This window comes from Bombyx mori, chromosome 15 (assembly GCF_030269925.1).
Source record: "Bombyx mori chromosome 15, ASM3026992v2".
Taxonomy (NCBI): Eukaryota; Metazoa; Arthropoda; class Insecta; order Lepidoptera; family Bombycidae; genus Bombyx; species Bombyx mori.
Genome location: NC_085121.1, coordinates 11,603,878 through 11,629,614, shown reverse-complemented (window position 1 = coordinate 11,629,614; position 25,737 = coordinate 11,603,878). Strand labels below are relative to the sequence as shown.

The window sequence follows — 25,737 nt, the reverse complement described above, 5'->3', positions numbered from 1 at the left end:
CTTCGCTCTGTTGAGGACTCCCAGCATTTTGGACGCCAACTTGGCTTTGCCTTCCAAATGACTCCGAAACTGGACATCGCTCGAAACGTCGACCCCAAGTATCCCGATACTCTCGGAAGGTTGCAGGGATACTCCTTGGAATTGCGGCGCCATGACAAAGGGGTCCTTCTTCGCAGTGAACGCGCAAACTTGTGTCTTTATCGGGTTGAATTGAACCAAGTTCAATTCACCCCATTCGGAGACTCGCCCCAGAGAGTTCTCCACTTCAGACACAAGTTTTGATCGCCTCTCTTGCACCACGCTCCGAGAGAGACTCTGATGGCCGATATATCGCGCATCCCCCGTGCTATCATCTGCATAGCAATGCATGCCATCAATAGACAGCATGTCATTGATATACAGGATGAAAAGCGTGGGGGAGAGCACCGAACCTTGTGGAACGCCAGCGTTAATGGTCATGGTATCAGAACAGTCACCGTCTACAACGACCGTGATGCTCCGCCCATCCAAAAAGCTAGCGATCCACTTGCAGAGACCCTCGGGGATTCCGTAAGATGGTAACTTCGATAGAAGTGCCCTATGCCAGACCCTGTCGAAGGCCTTCGCGATATCAAGGCTCACAGCAAGAGCCTCGCCCTTGCTCTCCAAGGCTTCAGCCCACCTGTGAGTAAGGTATACAAGAAGATCGCCAGCTGAGCGACCGTGACGGAAACCGTACTGTCGGTCACTGATCAGCTGGCGATCCTCAAGATACTTCAGGAGTTGTGTGTTTATAATTCGCTCCATCACCTTGGAAAGCAAGGAAGTTATCGCGATAGGCCTGTAGCTCGATGGGTCCGACCGGTCACCCTTCTTGGGGATAGGGTGGACGTGGGCGGTCTTCCATGAAGACGGAACCCTGTTAGTGCAATAAGAGAGGCGATACAAACGCGTTAGCGCAGGTGTCAGCTCAGGGGCGCACGTTTTCAAAACCACTGCGGGGATGCCATCTGGCCCACTCGACTTATGGACGTCCAGGAGTCGGAGCTCCCGCCTGACTGCACACTGTGTGAAGCAGATATCCGGCAGGGAGCTATCACACCGGGGGATGTTCGGTGGTGTGGCACCCCCGTCGTCCACAGTCGAGTTCGAGGCGAAGAGTTTGACCAGAAAGTCAGCCTTCTCTTTCGCGCTGTGGGCCAGACTGTCATCGGACTTGCGCAGTGGTGGGAGACTAGACCTGCAAAAGTTTCCTTCTGCAGCTTTGGCGAAAAAAAATATAAATATTCGGCCAGAGGGACATGACAACTGTATTTACTCCGTAGGTCTGTTAAGTAGAATATAACATGGATACACCCAACTACCACGAGTATCTTTCCCATCATATCTGCCTCTACTTAAACGACCCTTAATTCATATCAACATTAATTATCGCATTGTATAAAAAAAATGCATCCAATACATCAGATGTATAATTGATTAAAAAACCGTGATCCGTGATCCTTTCTTGCATTGACTTTAATATTAAACGTAAACGGTGTTTTATTGAGGACTTGAAAAACGTTTTTTTTTTTGTGTAACATTCAAATAAATGTGTGTAAAAAAGGTTGCAAATCGCCAAAAAAAGGGTTTTTAAATAAACACGGGCTTAAACGTTTTTATTCACTTTTAAAATTATTTATATTTCATATTATACTGTTGCACTATTATTTTTTCATTACCGTACACTAGCACACGAACAAGTCATAAATTGTTATTATCCGTACCGATGTTTTTCAATAGTTTGCTAACCGTGAACTAGCCACGTCCAAAGTCGAAGTAGTATTCATTAAAATATTTAGAGAACTGTTACGTAATCAAATTTACGACTTCCGAAAACCGAAAGAAAATGCTAACGTATTACGTGAGCCTATTTCTTTTGTCGTTAATATTTTGAAAAAAAAAAAAACGGACTATTGCCAAAATAAAAAATAAAAGGCTATTCCTAATTATTTTAAGTAGTATGTATAATAAAAAAGTGTTGATAGAGCACAAAATCATACTTAACTATTTTTTCTGAGTATATTTATATATAAATAGATTTACAAGGATTATTCACATTATTAATTATAATTTAATGGATTATTAAAATAATATGGCTGTCTTTATGGTTAGTAACGTCGTCACAACCAACCTAAGTAAATTATTGTATATTTTCAAATATTAAATCTTTTCCTTATACCTAAGTAATTTTTATTTAATTACTTCTTCAGAATATGTAATGTGATTTTATCGGTGTATTTATTAACAACCTTACCCAACAACGCGTGACTTTTAAGACTATTGTTTGTCTAACACTGTAATTAAATAGTCTGTCACTAATTGATAAATGTTAATAAACCTTGAATCTGATGCAACTATTCTAATGGTGCTCGAGATAAAAGAGCACTAAATATTAGGTTAAGACGACCAGCTGTTGCACACGTGCTGACGTCACAAGTCAGTGCTGTCCGAACGCGAAACAGCATCGCACAGCCTTGGCGTTATTCATTCATGCGTGACGTAGACATGGAACAAATTTTTCTCCTATTTACACCGCAAACAATAGTTACAACACTCGTCGCCAGTCGAGCCCAGAAGCGACACTGCGTCGTGTCACCGTCGCCTGGCCGAGCGCTAAACGTATTTTAATTTGCTACTAAATCGAGATCGTTCCATATTGTTAATTACGCTGCATCACAGTCAAATCGTGTAAAAGGCAATCTTGAAAAAAAAAAAACCCCCCAACGAAAAAACAATTTCCTTTTATCGCTCGTGATAAACGCGCTGATATAATGAACGTAGTGTCGATACTCCGCGAAAATGTTCAGTTTTGAATTCCTGAAGCGGTGGTATCACGGTGTGTAATTGCGCTCGTTTTTTTTTTTTTTTGTTGTTGTTTTTATGTGTTCACATTGATATCGCGATGTTTGTTCTAGTCGAGTTGTGAAGATCAGAGCACTGACGCGACAATGCAAACATCAGACACGGCACGTGTAATCCGAAACGTATTTCGGTTTCCAGATGGCGACAAGGAATCGGATGGTCCCTCCGAGAGCGGAGACAACACTTCGGAGTCCACGCAGGGTCCTGCCAGTGAACCTGCACAGGAAAAAGGTAATGAAAATTCAAACGCCGTAAATACGATAAAGTACGTACTTAATTAGTTCATAGCGTGAGATAATCTTAACGAGGCCGCTTGCATACATAACAAGCTGCAAAATGTTTAGAAAAAAAATTAGACTGAAATCTATCTATCAATAGTTAATAATTAGTTATGGTCATTAACTGATTTAATTTAAATATTAGATAGTATCAAAGAAACTTAGAAACATATTTGAGAATTATTTATGATATTGTCAACAAATGAACCACAGTCAGTGCTCGTGCATTATTGTGGACAAGCCATTTGTTAAAATGAACTGTGATGAATGCATTCACATCGCTTTATTCATGTCGTACGTTTTGATGGCTTTAGAATTTTATTCATAGGAGTGCAATATGTAACTAACACGTACGCCAGACTATAATGATATGATATGTCCATGGTTTTTTGTTTGAAAACATTACACGAACACTTTTGTGTGAACAACTGTTTTGTCACAAACAAACAAAAAAAAATGTTTTTCGTACTAAATTGCAAACGAATTTTCCAGCGAGATATATTATAATTGCTGTAAAAACGTAATAATAATATAGCGTAGATAATATATTTTACCTAAATTAATTAAATCAAATGCCGACAAAAATAAACAACAGAAATTCTTTTTATTTTTTAATTCCGTTCATTTAAAATCGTTCGTTAGAGGATATGCATGTTAAGAATAAATTACGTTTTTTCTTGTTGTTTGTCGTTGTTGTAGTCAGGCAAGCATTTACAAAGAATATATGTAAAAGTTTTAATCGTCCAATGATTTTTAACTGTCAGAAAATTAGTTTTAATAACTGCTTCTCTCCAAAAATAGGAATAGGAAGGAGGGTAGTATCTACCCATACAGGTTTGCAATTCGCACTACCTACCACTTATACACAGATAACTCTACTGCCCATTCTCCATTGTATGTATGTCTTAGTAGCTTATTGAGTCATCCACATGAAGATAGTATATAATATTGTAGGAATATGATTAGTAATTATAATATATAAAATCATTAATATTTTCAAATTTTAATAACTTCATCATAGGCTGACTTCTTAAAAGATTTGTTTATTTGTATCCGATTTTCAATGGACGACCCGTTTACTAAGACGACTTGTCTTGTTGAACAAGAAAATAAAAGTAATTCTGAATAGTCGTTATAAAACTATAGAGATAAATCTAAACAACCGGCCCTTATAATATTTTGCAGAGATTTTGGACAGCCTCCGGCCCGTGTCTCCGGAAGCTCCCACGAGCAGCAGCGGCCCACAACGGTTCCTGAAGATTAACGTGCGTCACATCACTGATGGACAGGTATATTGAGATTTTTTTTTGGTGCTTAGTTGGATTCACTTAGTTAAGTGGTTACTGGAGCCCATAGACATATACAACGTAAATGCGCCACCCGCCTTGAGATTTACGGCTGCCCCACCCTTCAAACCTAAACGCATTATTGCTTCACGGCAGAAATAGGCAGGGCGGTGGTACCTACCCGCGCGGACTCATAAGAGGTCCTACCACCAGTAAACAGAAACTGTCTTTGTAGCACTGAGAACACGTAACGACCTACTTATTTCAAGTACGTCACTCGTCTACTGTCTACTTTAGCCACTGGAGTAGAGTTCATCCATACTACCTGGAGCCACTGCGTTCATCCACAGTGCGTTTCCAGAGATCTTTTTTACCACGTACCAACCGGCTTTGGAATGAACTCCCCTCCACGGTGTTTCCCGAGCGCTATGACATGTCTTCTTCAAACGAGTTTTGTGGAAAGTACTTAACGGTAGACAGCGGCTTGGAATAAAATTTTATAGGTGCTATCTCTATATATTTCAAATAAATATCTTTCCTTGAAGGAAATACATCAAGTGCAGATACGAATAATCGCACTGATATTAGTATTTTATAATGATACCGTACATTTATTTACCTTAGATTTTTATCTACATTAAAACAAATTTTAATTATCTTTAGTTTTATTTCGCCTTCCGTTTTTATCGTAACTTTAATTTTATAAAAAGATATGCTTATCTGAGTAGAAAGACAGTTTACGGGTTCAGTGAAGATTTAGTCGTATTTATATAATTTATTGATGAATTTACGCGGGAGGAGCGTAAACGGTTTGAAAGGTTAAGACAGCAGCTGTTAAGATTTTGACCTCATCTCTAGGGAGGAGGGAGGGTGGCATTGTGATCTCTACAGGCTAGTGTATCCGCTTTGCACTAGATGGATAATGAGCTTTTTCACCTATCTTGTCGCGAAAGGTCTTATGTTCCAGTGTACAAAAAAATAAGAACAGTCGTTAATACGATTAACACAGACCTCAATTTACAAATTGCATTATGAATTTCATCTGTGGTCCGTTTGCTGCTCGAAATCTGAATTAAGTAGAGAAATATCTACGCAACTCTGACTTCGTAGCTGTTTATTTTGTGATTGTTACATATACAGAAACAAATTCGCACGAGCAGCCTTTTGGCATTAAGTTTTGTTATCGATAAACATATAGGTGAAAACGACAAACATAAAACAATATACTGAGCATTATAATTATTATTCAAATTGCGTATTTCTGTTTGCTCATATTGAGCTCCGTTAACCGTAACCGTCCAAGTCGACCGTGAGATTGCCACTCAGTGTATTTCATTTATCAGAAATTTTATTCGAGCCCTACACCCCAGCAGAGGGTATTAGGAAAGGAAGTTGTTTTAAGGGATTTTATGACCTGGTAACTAAGACCTTTAGATCAAGTCCTATTTTAATTTATATTCTTATTTTTATGAAAAATAATAATATGGAGTGAAATTAAATGAAGATTAATTTGAGACATTAATCAACTGAGATGAAATTAAATTAAATGAGATGAGATGATATATATGAATATGGAATAAAATATAATCTCAGTAAAATGGTTGTCATTTACTTATACTTTTTCAGTGGACTTTTTATAGAATCCCGAGTAGCTATGTCCAGTGGCTTTCTTTTATTTTCCCACATTTGTGCACTTTCACAGATACTAAATAGTTAATAAACCACCGTTATTATATATTTAAACCTGAAGAAACACTAAATAGACAAAATAAATCACACAACTTCACTCCTCGCGTTCCCGCCAAAAAGTCGGAAAGGAAGAAGAAGAAGATGTAAAAAAAAACATAATCTTAATGTTACACGTCACATACAGGGTGTTGTATCGGGCGTGTTGCTGGTGACGCCGAACGCGGTGATGTTCGACCCGAACGTGTCCGACACGCTGGTCATGGAGCACGGGCCCGAGTCGTACGGCGTCATCGCGCCGATGGAGTACGTCGTCAACGCAGCGATATTCTACGACATCGCGCACATGCGCACGCACGGACCGGACCGCAACACGCACAAGTACGTACACCTCGGGGCCTTGTTGTCTCAAACATTTGTATCGATCGTAATCAGACGAAAAATTATAATCGAATCCACGATTATCGAGATCCTCAGAGAGACTCGGCAATCGAGATGTTTTTATTTTATTTTATTTTATTTATTTATGTAATATATTTTGTACACACAGCTGTTAGAAGAAACACGATAATAAGAATACAGAGTACAAGGGCACTACTTATTTCATGTTGAAATCTCTTCCAGTAGGCCCGCAAAAGGAAATTCCAGTAGGCCCGCAAAAGGAAAGAATAGTTAGGAACACAAACTTAGTGCGTACAGTAAACATTACATATAATAATATATACATATTACAAGATACAAAACAATATATACACACACACACCCACACACACACACATACTTTTTTTTGTTTCAAATATGATTGCCTTCCTTTTTTTTAAGTTTGGCAATTGGCTTCTTGCGACGCCATTATTGCCAGTATCGAGTTTATAATAATCTACAATTATTAAATACATACATATTCGGTTATATGAAAAATGATATGAGGCGGAAATAATGTACTTAAACATTTTATTGAACTAAAAACTTATTTAGCAGCGTTATAAATTGAAACTCGATGAAACGAAAAAAAATCACACTAAAAAGAGACAAATTTATACATTTATAAATACCTAATGTTTTCAATGATATTTTTCTATTACAGGGCTGAACAAGCTGAAATATATTATATGAATAAAGCAGATCTTTCCCCTGGAAAGGATTCTCTACTAGTCAAAGTAAGATTAAATTTAAAATGCTATTGACGTACCTACCCATAAATTCCCTGTTGCGCTACTACTGGTTACAGGCGTCCATCGGGTCTGCGGTCAAACTAGAGGGAAATGTACCAATTATTTGTGACCAAGTATAAAAATATGTACCAAGCACATACAAAATGAAAAAATGTTACGGGAACTTTTTTTTTATCACTTTAAATAATAAAATTATACTATAAACTCCATTCGGTAAAGCGACTGCCTCAACGAATAGTTTTTTTATTTTTTTATTGCTTAGATGGTTGGACGATCTCACAGCCCACCTGGTGTTAATTGGTTAATGGAGCCCATAGATATCTACGACGTAAATGCGCCACCCACTTTGAGACATGAGTTCTAAGGTCTCAGTATATTTAAAACGGCTGCCCCGCCCTTCAAACCGAAACGCATTACTGCTTCACGGCAGAAACAGGCAGGGCGGTGGTACCTACCCGTGCGGACTCACAAGACGTCCTACCGCCAATAAACGACTTTATCTCTTGTTTAGGACGAAACGTTCCCAGAGCTGCAGGCGGCTGGTGCTGAAGGCGAGGAGCGTCCCGTGTCGCCCGACGCTGAGGATCGTGGGGGTGCCGCCTTCCCCAAGGCCTTCGAGAGGGAACTCGTCACTCCCACCGCTTTACAGGCATGTACTCAATTTAAATACCCATTCAGTTCTCTTTACTTTTAGTATCCGGCTCACTGAATAGGACATCGGTAGTCCGTATCACTGGATAGGATATATTTTATTCAAAAACAGATAAAAAGTTATCGTAGTCGTGTCGTGTCTCAAAGTAGGAACCTTTTATTACTAGTTTCTCTCTTTCATCTTGATATCACATCACTGGCTAAGTAGAGGTCACTGATACTTTATCGGTGAATTAATTTACCGAGCAAATTGTGTGTCTGACATGAATTCCCTTCTAAGATTTTTTCGGTTTCTTTTCAAACGAGGCTTTAAGGGATTGATTTAATCTAGTAGTTCTAGTTAAATTGGTGTTTAACCTTCTTAAAGAGGATCGGTAAACGATGTTTAATGATGCCTTTTCAATTTCTGTTCCGAGATACTAATTAATACCTTGTGATTGACGTCACCATGTCTGTGTTAAAGCACTATTTGGACAATAGGTACATATAGAACTTTATAACTACTTCATTGGTTTGTCCGTAGATAGTTCGCAAAAGCTTCACTTGATGGTATATTTTGTAGCGGGTTTAGTTCATCGAAATTTTCAAATATTTATAATCGGCTAATTTATTTACAGCAACAAACGACCGAGGAGAGACGAAAATCTTTACTGGACCATCACTGGGCCATTCCGAGCAAAGACAGAATGTCCATCGATCAGGGCAGTGAGGTACTATTGTCATGGTTTTTGGCTGGGCTCGTACATTGTTGATTGACTATTATTATGGGAAGCATAGACCGGATCCACTGTGAATTTGACACGGATTCATGAGTAAATTTTTAAAGTGGTTGAGATTTGAAACTCGATGAAAGCGACGTAAAAAGATATACATGTATCTACAAAGCTTGGCCTGAAATAATGAGATAAATTAATTCTCAAGGTTTCACCTATATATAAATTACATGGCCCTTCATAGCTTTATATTTTGCTATTGTATCGGAAATGAATCGTGCGTTAGCGTTGAAGTGTGTGACGGCGTCATCTTATCTGTTGTAGGTGTCTTCGAGCGCCTCCCAGTGCAAGGAGGAGAGCCTGGAGGCTTCTCGTGAACGTGCCGACAGCTCGGAGGGCGGCGACGGCTCCGAGGACGCGCCCGCCGACGACGCCCACCACCTCGTCAAGCTCTCCTACCACGACTCCGGCATCGACATACGCGACCCGCTTCTTCACGTCACGCCCAACAACACTAAAAAGGTATTATAACACACCCAACATCTCTACATTACCTGACAGATTTAATAGGTAACAATCACCAAAAACCTCTTTAAAACACCTTTTCACGTCTAACTCAAAAAGTCTAGTTATAGTATATTTTATTTATCACTGACTTAAAGGTCTCGTAACTAGAGTGTAAACGTCAAAAAAAATTCACCACAGACCACAGTAAACCATAGACACAAAAATGTAGTTCATTTTTAAAATCCATAGACTTTTTGGCGGGAACGCGAAAAGTGAAGTTGTGTGATTTATTTTATTTTGTCTATTCTATTTTATTTCTATTTTATTTGTTCTATTCGTTGACTGCCGTGTAGGTCACTGGTGCCCTACGCAACGCACTGAAGTTACTTTAGTGCTCCACGTAGGACATCGTTGACCTACACGGCAGTCAACGTGTTAATATCTGTTTAGTATCTGAGAAAGTGCACAAATGTGGGAAAATAAAACAAAGCCGCTGGACGTAACTTCTCGGGATCCTCCAAAAAGTCTCAGTAAATGACCACTATTTTACTGTGATTATTATATTTCATCCCATATCGTCTCATCTGATCTCATTTTATACCATGTTTCATATTAATCAACTTCATTTCATTTCACTTCATATTATCATTTTTCATATATAAAATAAATATACGAGTATATAAAAGATTAGGTTGTATAGTATGACACCTTTGCCTTTCCAGTTGGAAAAATAAAACTACTACTACTAATCCAAAAAACAGAATTAATACAACTAACCAAAATTCAAAGTAGGTAGGTAGCTTCGGACTCATAATTTCACTAACAAAATAATTTTCGATAGGATCTAGACAACGAGGATCATTGTCACGAAATAAATACGATATACGAGTCCGCGGAGGACGTTTGTATGTATGACAACTGGCATTGTGGAACGCCATACGAGGACAGTTCGTTGAAATGTTTCGTTGTGTTACACCCGGGAGCCGATAGGATGTCGAGCTCTTCGCACGAGGTGAGGGACCGGTGGACGGGACCCTTGAGAACTTCAACCAAAAATTGTGGCGTTCATTTCTATATGTCCCTTTAAAATTCGCTTTGGGAATCAAATATTCTCACAATATTTTCTTCTATGGTATTGGTACTATGTCCAACTATATCTTATGTATATTCTGCTGTTTTCTTCTGTGTGTATTTCTTCGTATTTTGTAAGATGTTCCGAAGTTATTTTTCGGTCTGCGACGTGTCTAAATCAATTATGTCCTATAATTGTTTATTGTATAGGTCTATACTGCGTTTTCTTTGCATTGTATTCGTATCAAATTAGAATGGTCTTCAGAAGTGTAGATGCTGACTCGGAAGAAGGTACTGCGTTAATTAATTGATAGTAAAATTTAAAATGCTCGTAAGAATAATTTTACGTAATATTTATTTGGGAAGTTATGTATGGGTCAGACGAACGAATGTACAGTGGTGAAGAAAAACAAAACGGCCAGCAATCATATTAAGTGCCACTTAAATAGTATCAAGTACATTGAGTTCAAAGTTCAAAGTAATTGCCAAGTGAACGAATTAGTGTCAATCAAGGTCCTTTGTGATCAATAGCGTAAGTGCTAATAATGTAACGGATGCATGGGTTGAGCAAAATTATTATTTAATGAAAGGGGAATCGATTGAACTATTGAGGGCTTTTTGTATTGGTACTTCATGTTTTTAATATAATATTTGACTGCACATAGCTATTTTGTTGAGAATAATGACAGGCATACCTTTTATTAGCTTGGTTTGTTTGTATGTGACCGAATCTTCGAATATATTTTTCACCAAGTTCCGTAGTAGTCCGATAAAGCAAAAAATTTGGACACGCACCATTGTTCGATGACAATACAATAATTTTATAACCTCGCTCTAATGTTCTGACCTATATGGACAAGATAAAAAAGAAAGATTAAATAAATTTTTAGTTCGGTTTTCTATTGCTTGAATATTTGTTGATTTATGGTCTAAGTAAATATTTATATGATGATATTTGCGGATTTTTAGCGTTAACTAATTAGCAAAATTTCCAATTCAAGAGCATCTAAATGATCAACAAAATCTAATATTAAATACAGTGTTAATTAAACTGTTAGGCTAAAATTAGACTGTTTATTTTTACCAATGAAATATTTCTCTTTTATTTCGGAATGATGATGTGTAAAACAAAAAGAAAATAATAATGGAAAGTGTAGTTCAAAGTAAATTTAAGTGTGAGAACGTATTATAAAGAAGGCAATCCGTTTTAGGTGTACAGCGATGCGGATATCGTACTGTCTGCGGACTGGGTGCCGCCGGTGTGCGTGTCGCGCGCCGAGCCGCCGCTGTCGGCGCCGCCGCTCGGGGAGAACGAGAGGGCGCCGCGGAAGTCTACCGTTTCTTTCTCGCTTGACGGACAACAGCAGAAGGACGACGCCGCTAAACCTGATAAAAAGAATAAGGTGAGGTGATTTGACTTTTACTGATGGTAGGACCTCTTCTGAGTCCGCGCGGGTGGGTACCACCTCCTTGCCTATTTCTGCCGTGAAGCAGTAATACGTTTCGGTTTGAAGGGTGTGGCGGCCGTTGTAATTGTACTGAGACCGTAGAACCCCTTTTTTGTACCCCTTTTTACACGAAAATTGCGCGGACGGAGGAGTATGAAATTTATCACACTTATAGAGAATATAGAGTAGGATTGCAGAATATTTATTTAAATTATGCATAAAAAATACATTAATTCAATATAAAAAAACATTACACACACCACCATGTATTTGACACACACTCGCATGCATACTATTTAATTTATTATTTAAGTCAAACTTTTCATATTACTTAAAGTCTGTGATCAAATTGAGAATAGATTAAATATTGTTTGTCTTTATTGATATTTCTCTAAAGTGTAGTCGCGGCGAAATCTGTGACACAGAAGTATCAATAATCTTTGACAATATAACTATAATAATGTTCAAACTTATAATTCCAATTAAATCATAGTCGAATTTCAACTATCGAGGAACCACTAGTTATATACATGCGGGATTTTTTTTTTGTTTTTATATTTGTTCCTAAAAACACGGTGATCACAGTTTGTTAACAAATTATTTCCTAACGTAGATGCTGAAGAGGCTCTCCTACCCTCTGTCGTGGGTGGAGGGCCTGACTGGCGAGGTGGCGTCCGGCACGCAGGGCTCGCAAAGTGACTCTCTGCCCACTTCGGCCGACAGTCACAACTCAACAAGCGTCTTTTCGAAAGTATTCAACAGGTAACCAACTCTTTGATTAACTAACCCTATTTCATAATAAAAGATATGACATTCCTGATGGAATTTTACTAATGTTAATATTGTTAATAAATTTTAATAATTTTGCAAAACCAATAACGCGATAATTGTATTAAAATTTCATTGATTCTCGCTCAAATCCGCGAACATGACAGAATTTCATATCTTCGGTTTTTTTTTTTTTTTTCTAAATTTTACAAACATATACGCTTGTACAGTTTACGTCCGCACATTCCGTTTTATATATGAACTGATACTCACACAACAATACTTCCTCCCCAACAATGTATTTGTACTGACGAACGCAGATAGCACACATCGACATGTCGCTACAACACACACGCACACGAACACATAGGCACGCGTCGTGTGTAACTAATGTCTGTGATGGTTTTCCTCTGCTAACCGTGGATGCTAACCGGGGACGTTATAACGCGCGACTCCGCTCTGTTCATTGCGCGTAGCTCCCCAATGAACTTAGTCGAGTTCGGCACTGGTTTGTTCCTGAATAAGACCCCGTCCGAGGAGGCGCCCCACGACGTGTTCGCGACGCCGGGGTACGTGACGTCACGTTCCGCTGACAAACTTCTATGTGCCAGAAATGCAACGTGCCCCCGAACGACATCACGTGACGTCATCGGCTTCCTACATTCAATTATAATTATCTATCAAACTATACATAAAAACGATCTTTATTGAACCCGTCCGATAAATTTTAGTAGCGCCCTTATCTTATCAATTTAATATAATTTAAAAATAAGAAACGCCCTGAATTTAACACTTCCTAGTTTGTTATTTGAAATCGGTTAAAAAAAACAAAGTCGTAATGTAATGTCGTTCTGGTTTTGATCTTCTATTGTCTTGTTGTTTCTGTGTTATTGTTTTCACTTTTAAATACAATTGTTCAAATCTTGTTGTTACCTGTGTATGTATGTATACTAGTGTGAGTTTTGTAATAGTGTAATTGGCATTATACCAAAATTCGTTTAGCTTTACATGCTCGATTATCAAAACCATTATGAAATGATTGTCGAAACATGGTGCTGAAAATTATCTGAATAGAGTTGGCAATTTTAATGTAAACCCCGATTCATAATATCGCGAAACAAGCGAACTGTAGCAATTTCATATCTGCACAAACCCAAAGATGAAACATAATTTGTGCTTTGTTCGATTAGTTAAAAACATCGTAATAATAAACTTGAAACCTGTTTTAACGCATTTTATTAAGTATGTTGCTAATTAACCGGTTAGCTTCGCTTCAGCTCTCTCATTATATGCACGAAAAGTATTTGACAATTTTATTCGACAAATTTTGTTTATCATCGAAATGTTTTCCCATATTTTCCCTGAAAATAATTAAATCTAATTGGCTCTATTTCGAAAGAATAAACGCAGTAATTTTTGAACTTCAATTATTTTAATAAAATTCTAAATTGTTCATAAATCATTTATAACTTTTCCGGTTTCTGCAGTCAAATACGCCAACCCCATTACCAACCCCATTACAAACCCATAGGAATATTTTCGAAAATCATTTATAAGCATCCGTTTTCAGTGGCATGTTGTATACGTGTTAGGAACTTAGCTTTCATTGCTCATGGTAAAAGAAATTCTATATTTTTTTTGTAATTTTATCTTTTTTCGTATGATGAACTATCATCAGTTTTATTCTAAATTCAATCGTACCAACCCATATCACATCATTCGTGTTGTTAGCACCTTTGTATTCTAATTATGTTTAGCATGTTAACGTATGTGTATGTACGTCAAATGGCTTCAAAATGAAAATAATTGATGTTGTTTTATTCACAGGTTCTGACGCAATTACTATTGTTATGAAATTGTCTTTTAAAGCCGGACAAATAAAGAGTATTTTTAGGACGCCTATATATAAAATCTTATCTGTTATATTGAGCTTCATGTCAAGCAGTAAAAATTTTATAAAATTTAGTTTAAAGCTCTATAAAATTTAGAAAGAATTTGGTTTCCTATAGTTTCCCCATTAATGGTATGGTTACCCTCGAAGCATTTTGATAGATTTTTGAAAGACACATAGGCTTCCTTTGTTCGAATTAACTTTGTATTCTAAAAGCAAGCATAAGGGTCATTTTAAATGTTACAATGCAAGCTTTGTGAACCTTTATTACCAACTAAACTAAATCAAAATAAGTAATGACTTAACCGTAGTTCACATACTAATACAACGATTAACCACATGTGACGTAATGGTTTTTTTTAAATTAATTAAAAAAAAATTATAACCATCAGACTATGTTTTACTATACATATTTGCGATTGATTAATCTTTTTTATTATTAAATCTTTTAGAAGTATGTAATATTATGTGTGGTGTACACAGGCGCAGTTCGTTGGGTGGGTTTGGGCGTTCTCAAGCCAAGACCTCAACGAGCTCGATGCAGCCGCGCCTCGACTATCGCAGCATGGTCTCCGTGGATGACATGCCTGACCTTTTCGCCTCATTCGACAGTACGTAATAATTATAGCCCATAATATTCCTTAATGATGCAAAATTATATGATACGTATGAATACAATAGCGGTAGGCGGTGACTTAACTGTGTGTCCCTGAAATTTGTGACGTTCATGAGCGTTGGTCAACAGGTTGACCTTAGGCTCGTCTGTCTAAGGCAGGGGCTCCCAAACTTTTTTCGTCTGCTGCCCATTGAGAATAAATTATTTTGTAGCGTCCCCATTTTTTCACCTATTTAAAAACCGCTATAACGAGAGCTCGGTCGGTGTTTTAGAGTCCAAGATGAAATTAAAAAACGCCACCAAAGCCTCTACACAACGTCCCCTTTTTTTTCTGGGTCTCTTACCGCCCCTCTTTAAGCCTGCAGCGCCCACAAGGGGGCGTTATCGGTCACTTTGGGAAAGGCTGGTCTAAGGCAATAAAAAATGCATAACGATTATGCACATATACAAGTACTCGTGTTGATGTAGTATAAAAATACTGACGTCAGAGCGCATTGTTAGGCCACAACATCATTGTCGCTAACCACATTTAGACTTGAGATTTAAAATTTGGGAGCCACTCTTTGTAGAGACATTATTAGGTAACTAGAAATGACTTGGAATTTAAATGGTAGGTAGCAACTCCGCTGTAACGGTTCAACATCAGGTGGGCCGTACGCTTGCCTGCTTATTGAGGCAATAACAAAATACCCAGCAAATGTATTCTAAAAAGAAAGAGACTGGATGACTATGATTGATAGAATTCCGAATGCTGACCATTGCAGGGCTGACAGCAAACTAGCAAAGTTTCACCAACGACATGAACAATGATTGCATTTAAATTGTGGGTTTATATAGTAATGTCTTCGGTTTTTGCGAATAGACACAATTAAAGCTATTCTTACGGAATGATATCGCGTTTTTGTTGTCATTATATTATTTCTCCGATTTCGTATGTTCGAATGTAAAAAATTGTAGACAATCCGAAATGTTGAGGTAAAACCGTAAAAGGTTTTTTTTTTGTTTAAAAATCATCTGTAACATGAAAATGTACCGATTTCCTTTCGTAATCTCTGAACAAAACTGTGTTTTTCCTGTCTAACAAAAAAGTAACAAAATGCACTTTGATTGATAATCATAAAAGGAAATTTGACTTATAAAATTAGCACGAACACAATAACGAAACCGTTTTAGGACGAAGCTATAAATATCATTCCATAAACTTCATTACTTATTGATTTAATTGTTATTATCTAGACGCTAAACGAAATGACCGTGACTTCAATTTTGGACGGGTTAATCCCGTTAGCGAACCAACTTACGTAATGTAATAGTAAAGAAAATATATGTATTTTTTTCATCATGGAAACATTATATAAAAATGTTTTTTTTTTTTTTTGGAAGTCGACCACCTTTTCTTATTCGTTCCTATGAGCAAATGAACTTTTGAACATTTTTTCGTGTGTGCGTTGTTCATCGATTTACATCGTATACGAAGTTATCACGTCAAAACTATTGAGCCTATTATTAAGGCTAAAAATCTTCGGATACATTGTAATGAGTACTCTATTGAGCGGTTGGTGGTGCAAGGGAAAGTCGAGGGCAAAAGATCTCGCGGACGATCTCCAACACGATGGACCGACCTCATATAGTCTGTGACTCACTCCAACATAAATAATTGCTCTCACTCTGCGAAACACTATGCCACATAGCGTCGCATAGCGATAGATAGCATCTGTATCACAGGATCCGACTGATGCGTGACCACGACCAATCTGTCAAGAGTGTACGACTAGGAAGAAGAATCACGTCAAAAAAGATTAGGCCGCGGTTGTTTAATAGTAAAGTGTTTTTTTTATTGCTTATATGGGTGGACGAGCTCACAGCCCAACTGGTGTTAAGTGGTTACTGGAGCCCATAGACATCTACGACGTAAATGCGCCACCTACCTTGAGATATAAGTTCTAAGGTCTCAAGTATAGTTACAACGGCTGCCCTACTCTTCAAACCGAAACGCATTACCGCTTCACGGCAGAAATAGGCAGGGTGGTGGTAGCCACCCGCGCGGACTCACAAGAGGTCCTACCACCAGTAATTACGCAAATTATAATTTTGCGGGTTTGATTGTTTTGCGTATAGAGCTAATACCCAGACCGGCGCGTCCCAGCGACGATCCCCCGCTGTACCTGCGGCTCCGCATGGGCAAGCCGGCCGGCCGCCCGCTGCCGCGCACCACGCCGCTCATGTCGTACGGACGGAAACGGATGAAGCCGGAATACTGGTTCGGAATCCCACGCAATCGGTAAGTTTCGCTTATTATTTAAACCAATATTCTAATCGATTCTTGGTTACTGCCTTAAATGCTTTTGAAGTCGTCGTGGCCTAAAGGATAAAACGTCCGGTGCATTCGTATCTAGCGATGCACCGGTGTTCGAATCCCGCAGGTTGACTTCCACGGTGAAGGAATAACATCGTGTAATAAAAATGCAAAATTATATTTTACGTAATTACTGGTGGTAGGACCACTTGTGAGTCCGCACGAGTAGGTACGTTTTGCAGTAATGCGTTTTGGTTTGAAAGGCGGGGCAGCCGTTGTAACTATACTGAGACCTTAGAACTCATATCTCAAGATTGGTGGCGCATTTAGATTGTAGATGTATATGGGCTTCAGTAACCACTTAACTCCAGGTGGCTGTGAGCTCGCCCACCCGTCTAAGCAATGAATAAAAAATGAGAGCCCGAGACTATTAGAAGGTTTTATTTTTAATTAAATAGTACCACGGTAGAAATATTAAACAAATTTTCTATTCTCGGTGAATTCAAAAAAGAAAGTCAAAGTGTAAAACGGCCAGCATTAAATTCGTTCATTAATTTAAATTTACTAGCAAAGGTTATTTATTACACGCACGGCTTTTAACTACAAACTACAATATGATGATACAATATTTCGAAGAATAAAATGATCAAGTACCTATAATAAATAAAACACAATAGTTAAGTTTACTGATTAGACCGTTCAAGTTCAAGTGCCACTTTGTGATTTTTAATAAAGCTATCACAATTGTTAATTGTTTACAAATTGTACAAACAAGAGTCATAATTTCTAGACATGTCCTTCATAATAAACTGAACTGCAATGAACCCAATCCACTTTATACGAAGTCGGTTAAAATTATCGATATCTTTAATATTACAATAAATTTTCTCTTGTTTTTACAAATCGCGTTCATCCTGATTCGGATTTGCTAGTCAACTCTGCTCTTTATATAGTTCTATTGAAAGTGGACAGACACATTACCGGAACAAATATATCTACAGACCACGTGATTGCCACCGTCCACTGTAACAGTTGGGAGGCTGGAGGGTCGAATTTGATTAGAACAATCTTTCTCTTTAAATTACAAGCTGTGATAGCTTTGCGATAGAAATAGGCAAGAAGATGGACGGTGACGTCACACAGCGTCAGTTTAAAATTATGTATAAATGTTTAGGGCAGATGTCTTAGTACGAACGTGTTTTTTATTTATTTTATTGCTTAGATGGGTGGACGAGCTCACAGCCCACCTGGTGTTAAGTGGTTACTGAAGCCCATAGACATTTACGACGTAAATGCGCCACCGACCTTGAGATATAAGTTCTATGGTATCAAGTATAGTTACATAGTGTTGTGAAATGATTACGAAGTCAATGTAAAAACCGTCTCTAAAACTCTTAAAACCTAACGCATCACTGCTACGCAAATATCCAGGGTCTAGTCTACTTGTGCAGCTCACAATACGCTCTCCCAGTACAGAAACATCTGGAAAATTGATAGACGTCGAAGTGTTTGTTTAACAGCGTCGACGACCTATTCAAGTTCCTAACTCACTGGGTACCGGACCGGTACGGGCCCCTCGGTGACGTCACCGCTCAGGGCTACGAGCTCATCGATAGCGACACCGAGTGGGACGACGACGACCCCAAGCCTGGCAATAAGGTAAATAAATTAATTAAACTAATTTGATATAGTCTGTGCCGTAGCAAAACGACAAATTCCATTTTAAATCACAAAATTTAGTGAAGTGAAGTGTAGTGACCCCAAAGTAATGAACATTTTCCAAATAAGATATGACCTAAATAAAGGTCTCTGTCACCAAGTCATAAAAAATAAAATAAAAAAAAAAACAAAGTCCATTCTTAACAAGATTGAATAATACAGGAAATGTCAGATGTACATATTTACTGCAACTGGAATGACATTTGTGATATAAGCCATTTGTTGTTTAAGTGTTCCGTATTCAATATGCATCGTTTAGTTTTCGCGAGTGATATGTGCGATATTTTATCTAATAATGTCTACCGCCGCTTGGACAATGGACAAACTATTAAACAGCCCAAAGTGCTTCGTACCTTTATACAAATTCATTAAAAACACAGTCACTTCAATATAATTATTGTGAAATGAAGTGATTAAGAAACAGGAAAACTGATTAGGCTTAAAGTACTTTGTTTCCAAGCCAGTAAAAATTTATTATAAAAAAAGAACAAATCCCGTTTATTTACAAAACGAATGAAGATAAAATGTATGTATATGCTTGCTTGATGGCTTTTTCATCAGTCCTCAACCACAATGTCCCGAAACCGTTTTAGAGTTCGTAGACTTGATTGATAAGTTGACGATTGAAGTTTTACGTCAGTGACGTCACTTGTTATCTTTTGAAAATAGGCTGAATACAAAAGATATACGGAAGGCGGGCTTAAACATAAATATCTCGACCGAAAAAGCAGATTGTTTTGCTAGCCCAATTCACAGTCAACGTTTTATTATTGTGTACCATAATGATTAGGGGCTTTGTTTATATGAGTTTCTGTACGTATTAAAAATGTACACATTGTTGTATAAATTAAAAAAAATGTTTATAGCCGCTAATAAAAGATTTATCCAGTCCGAACTCGTACAATCACCCAAGTAATTTACGACCGCGTAAAGAGTCGTGGAGTTATCGTCGCGATAATGCTGTGATGTAAACAGTTTTGACATTTAAAAAAAAACTTGTATGATTTCGGTACAATTATCACGCAGTGGTATGTCCCAACCAAGAGGTTCCGGGTCAGATTGATGGTGTTATCTCGTGTCCCCACGATTGCTCACTTAATATAAAGTAATGTAGATTTAACTGGACATAATATGTTTTTTATATACTGTACTCGATTTCCAGTTCATATCTTATACTGATCCCGATTTGGATACATAACAAGTGAATGCGAATAAAATTGTTTTCATCCATCAAGTTAGATAATGTTTCGAATTTCAATATTAATCAAATGTACAAACACAGACACGGCTTTACATGTTCATTACCGTCATCGAGTACTGATAGACAACATCACAACGTCTAAAAAGAGATTGTTTGTTATCATACACCAGACAATATGGCGTGTGCTTCTTAAAACGAGGCTTGAAGCGAATCCTCATTACGTAACGGCTCGATTGTGACTGTTGTTGCTGGTATCCATATGAACCACAACAAGGCATTAGATTAAAACATTGATAGACTTCACTTACCGTAGACACCGCACAAAAATGAGTAGGTAATCCTGGACCGTTAATGTGCGTAACAAAGATATTGACTTCCACCGGAAACAAATTTCCCCGTAGTATAAAACATCGCATATGATCGAAATTCGACCATAATCACTGAAATCTCAAGATCGATATTCACTTACGTATTACACTTTTTCTCTTCGTTTTGTAATTGTTCTCTAACAGAGATGGCTATTAGCGATAAGACTGCCCTTTGTACTTTTTTGTATTTAATTTTTTACATTTTTATTTATTTTGGTGTACTACAATAAAGCATATTCTTGCCCTCTCATTGACATTTGAAAAAAAAATCCAATTAATTTTAATTGACAACACTACAGCTTGTCAATATCTACTAGAAACAAAAAATAAGAAAATCGTTTGAAAAACAGAGAAGAAAATGAAACTGTTTTCTTCCTTTACCTGTTTATAATATATACAGTTGCCTACACTAAAAGATAAGAGATTCGCGTTGACTTGATTTACGCGGAGATAATTATTAAATTTAACTAATAGCTACGTAATTAATTTACGCAATGTTTGAACTGAGATTACTCGTCGCAGGACGATCGCGCCAGCAGCAACGACGACGTGTCTGACATCACGCGCGAGTCATGGGAGGTAAGAATTATTATAATTATAATAATAATAATAAAGCCCTTTAATTCCGAACTGCATGCATGATGCAATTGAACATTTTTTGTGTTTATACATTTTATTTCTTATAATATATCTCGCGTGCCTCGTGGCATAGGCGTGGACAAGGCAGCGGCTTGGCTCTGCCCCTGGCATTGCTGAAGTCCATGGACGACGGTAGCCACTTACCATCAGGTGGGCCGTGTGTTCGTCTGCCTACAGGGGCAATAAAAAAAAATTGGCCTCCTCCAGCTCTCTCCATTGAGCTTGGTCCTCTGCAACTCGGGTCCAGTATGGTCCTAGGGTTAGACGTATATCGTCACTCCATCTTGTTTTCGGACAAAATACCATAAACTTACTCGTTTACTCCACTTATTTATTTTTCTGCAACGTAGCTTACGTCCTGTCCAACTCCATTTTAGTTATTATAATTAGCTATTCGAATAATTTACAAATGATTTTTAATATAATGTACGATCTAACAACGCTTTCACACTTACTGACGATTTCGCAACTCAAACTCACATTCCACATTACGGTACACATTGGACATTTTACATCGAATAAGGCACATCTGAATGGTTGTTTTTTTCTCTCTTGCTCGTCTTCGTTACGTTAAAGCTATAACGTTGTAAACATTATAATAATAGTTATAATATTAAATAGCATTCCAGAGGCGTTTTGACGTGTAGTTAATTTGTCCTCGTTTAATCCACTCCAAATATTGGGGACAGTGTTTTCAAAACAGTTCTCGGAAGCATCGTACACACGCTAATAAGGTTCATGAAATGCCCGATTTGTGTGTCACATACAGCGCCACATAATAAATAAACTAATTTATTTTACAAAGAATACTTTCGATCGTAAAAACAATGCATACGACATACATAATTAAGACGACCAAAATAAAAATGAGTAAATCATTTTAGTAAAATTGAAATACGACAACAAATAACGTTATTTTAAACTATTTAAAAAATAATCGTAGCTTTAATGTTTTACTCTAAAAAAAATAATTAGATCATCTTTTGTGACATGTCATTTGACAGCTAAAGGTCATTGACCATCTCATTCTTATTTTGATCGCGAAGTTGACACGAGACACATAACTGTGATACGTACTAATATATGCGGTTGCGTGTAGCTCCTGAAGGCGCCATACGTGAAAATATATTCTATAATGAAGAGCCAGGCTGAGGCACTGGGCGACTCGCTCGGCGAGGAACCCCAGCAGGAGGTACGGCCCTCTGGCAGTCACACAACGGATGAATACTACTCGCGATATTCCCTGTACATAAATCAATTGAACCCATTACTGCTCCGTGTATCATCACGATCGCTACGCGCCTCTAAGCAATACGAGATTTGGCCAATGGCTTTCAAATGGCTTTAATCAAGTCTAATCTTATCACAAACGTTCTGAAAACGTGAAATTATGTTTGATTTAGTACTAATAACAATTATTTTCCGCGTAAGTGAAATGTTAAGAGCGGAGTCGTATTCATCCCGTACATAGTTTAGTGGCACGAATGTGATGCTGAATCCTTTGATCTAGAATTGCACTGCTCGTTTGTTAATCAAAAAAAAAACTAATGTTTGTAGAGTTCATAGTGATTGTTAGCTGTCGCCAATAGAACAACATGTATAGTGCATGTGAAGCACATAGAATATTCTACTATTCAAATCAGATGCACCTGTATAAAGTTCTAAAATTAAAATAAATATATCTTCAACGACTGTGTTTGTGCGTGAAATGTTAAAGTTTGACGTTTTCAAAATTTGAATTCGAAAATACTTCTCAGTAAAGCCGTGCTACATATTTACATAATAACTGGAATACAAATAAGGGTTGTCGACGCAACAAAAAGCGTTTTCTAGAAAGATTCATATAAGGGTTGTCGACGCAACCAAAAAGCGTTTTCTAGAAAGATTCATATTTGAATGCCTCTGCGTCAGACTCGGCACCAAATTCATCGACCCTTCACAAGTACCTATTATAATAATTATTATGTACGAATGCAATCTGAATTACAAATTGCTTTATTTTTTCAACAAATGGTACGTACGCATTGTTTGTTTGAACCTGCGTATTTGATGGCGAATATAAACGTCATAATATTGTAGCCTAAGGTCATGTTTTTTCTCGAAACAATTTGAGGTACTTCGAATTTAATCAGTGATTAATAATATTTTTAATACCGTTCTATGTTTAAAGTGGTCTTTAAGACACAATGTTTGGTGATTTGTATTGGTGATGCGACGTTTTGTGAGCACGCACGGGCAGGTTACCACCATTTTGCCTATTTCTGCCGTGAAGCAGTAAAGCGTTTCGGTTTGAAGGGTGGGGTAGCCGCTGTACTTTAAAAATGAGACTTTAGAACTCATGTTTCAAGGTGGGTGGTGGCATTTACGTACTTATTGTCTATGGGCGGAAGAAATTATTATAGGACTTGGCTTCGGCCTTAATGAAATTTTTATTTCAAGATATAATATAAATCGTATAAGACCTGGCTTTGGCTTTTTTGAAAATTTATTTCAGAAATTATATAGAACAGACAAAGCTGTATGGGCTTAGACCCCTTGCCTTTCCTAATAAGGAATTGTACCAAAAAAATATGTCTATGGGCTCCGACAACCACTTAGCACCAGATGCTTCATTAAGATTTTTTCGCGGACCTAATCGCTGGCAGCCATTCCAGCTACTCACGGACTGGATTAAGATACAGTTTGATCTGTCTGGTTTATTTATTAATCACGATACTGCTACTATATTGCAGTCATCGGTCTGTTGTCCTCATCTATGCGTTCCGATTTGAAAGGCTAATGCAATGTAAACTTTAAAGCAATGGCTCAAGGTTGGCATTAGTATTCTCGTTATTTGTGGGTTCAGGTGACCTGTGAACCAATGGTCGGGTCGTCTGCTCAACGAAATGAAATTAAAAACGTTGTTAATAACAACATATTTAATGTTTTTGTCATATTGAATATCGTTAATTTTGAAGGAATTGTTGTCTATTAAAATAAGTAAGGTTGCGAAATGTCATCATAGTGAATAGTTAATTTATTGTACTTATTAATGCATATTTAAAAGGAAGTCGACACGCGAAGGTCAAATAAAAAGAGAAAAAAAAACGTTGGTTAAAACTGAATCAGAATCGGTGTTTTTATGTAAAATTTTGTTGTGTAAAATTCATTAACTTTTTTGTGTAAACATCTTTTTTTGAAATCTTGTAAACATTAACCCAAGTATGCTTGAACAACAGGCTTCGTGTATGAAAAACAATGACCTAATAATTTATTTTGTTATTACTTGATCGTCTTTCAAAATGGATGAAATACTAAGAAATTAATTTGTTAGTTTAATTTAGCAGGATAGATAAGAGTGTCTTGGAAATGAAATATAAATAATAATTTAATGTATGTATGTAGTATGTACATATTTAATAGTTTCTAAGTATGGACCGAACTCTTGGGCAAATTTCTATTTTATTACGAAAGACCTGACAATTTAAATAGCCAGTGTAGTTATTGTAATATAACTGAATACTTTGAGCCAGTTAAAGGTCTCGTAGGTGGAAGTTTTAGTCCTTACGGATCCATCAGATCCAATAACCTTTGCATTAGACGCCATCAGCTCTAACACTAGGAGCAGGCTTAGGGACCCCGGTAACCGTACTCGTCGAACTCGACAAAGAGTTCGCCGTGCAACCTAACCCATGGATCAGCTCGCTGAGTTTCTCGCCGGATCTTCTCAGTGGGTCGCAAGTCCGATCCGGTAGTAGATTCATTCACGAAACAGCTGCTCTTGAGTTGTTAGGTCTCCTTCGGTTGCGCTCGGGCAGCTGTTAGCAAATCCAACCCCTTCTGGCTGACCCTTTGTTCACCCACCAGTCCTGGTGAAACTGGAAAGGCCTCCGGGCCACCAGTAATCTTTCAATAGTAAAAAAAAGAAGTATGTATTAAAGTGTTGCGAAGCCTGTTTCTAAATTCTCACAGACAACGTTAACGAAATGTGTTATATTCTGGTGTGTTATATTTAAAGGTTAAAATTTTCTTCACCATTTCCTGTTTTCATTTGAATGCAATTTCCTTTTTGATTCTTTGTATAAAGCGCTCGTAATCTGCGACAATAGTCAATTGATAAATCGTCCGCGCATTGTACAAGCATTTCCGGCCGCTTAGAGAGCCGACTTTTGACACCTATTGTATTATAATTAATACGACTGACCTGAATCGTCCGTGGCCACGAAAACTGAAATTGAAAAGAAAGCCGTCTGAGATAATAAAGTGGAAATTATAAATGCCAGATTAAACTTTTAAAATATTCCTAATTATGTGTATGACTCGTGAAAACCGACAAAATAACCATTGTATTGATTGAAAATGTAATGGATAAAATAAAAATAATTAATATGGTGGGATGTTAACAGTTTGTTTTGAAATAGCTTTAACTTATTGGTAGGTTTTTAATAAATAAATTAATAAAAAACGATACAAAGATAAAGTTGCGAATTGATAATTTGTAAATTTTAAGCTTATAAGCTTAATCTACGTGATCAAAAAGCCTATTTCTGTGTGTTATTTCAGAA

At 37.4% G+C, this 25,737-nt stretch overlaps 1 protein-coding gene across 31 annotated transcripts in view; it reads left to right on the top strand.

Moving 5' to 3' along the window:
* oxr1 (oxygen resistance gene 1) overlaps positions 1-25,737 on the top strand; it is a 121,278-nt gene that overhangs the window by 66,790 nt on the left and 28,751 nt on the right. For 12 of the 31 annotated variants that reach the window (XM_062672279.1, XM_062672278.1, XM_062672277.1 and 9 more), the window contains 15 exons: positions 3,022-3,114; positions 4,347-4,450; positions 6,321-6,514; positions 7,218-7,290; positions 7,817-7,954; positions 8,574-8,666; positions 8,994-9,191; positions 10,018-10,188; positions 11,459-11,650; positions 12,309-12,457; positions 14,838-14,965; positions 17,089-17,251; positions 18,787-18,925; positions 21,077-21,133; positions 22,293-22,385. In XM_062672279.1, coding sequence (XP_062528263.1) covers positions 3,022-3,114; positions 4,347-4,450; positions 6,321-6,514; positions 7,218-7,290; positions 7,817-7,954; positions 8,574-8,666; positions 8,994-9,191; positions 10,018-10,188; positions 11,459-11,650; positions 12,309-12,457; positions 14,838-14,965; positions 17,089-17,251; positions 18,787-18,925; positions 21,077-21,133; positions 22,293-22,385 — 1,985 coding nt within the window. 31 annotated transcript variants of the gene reach the window in all.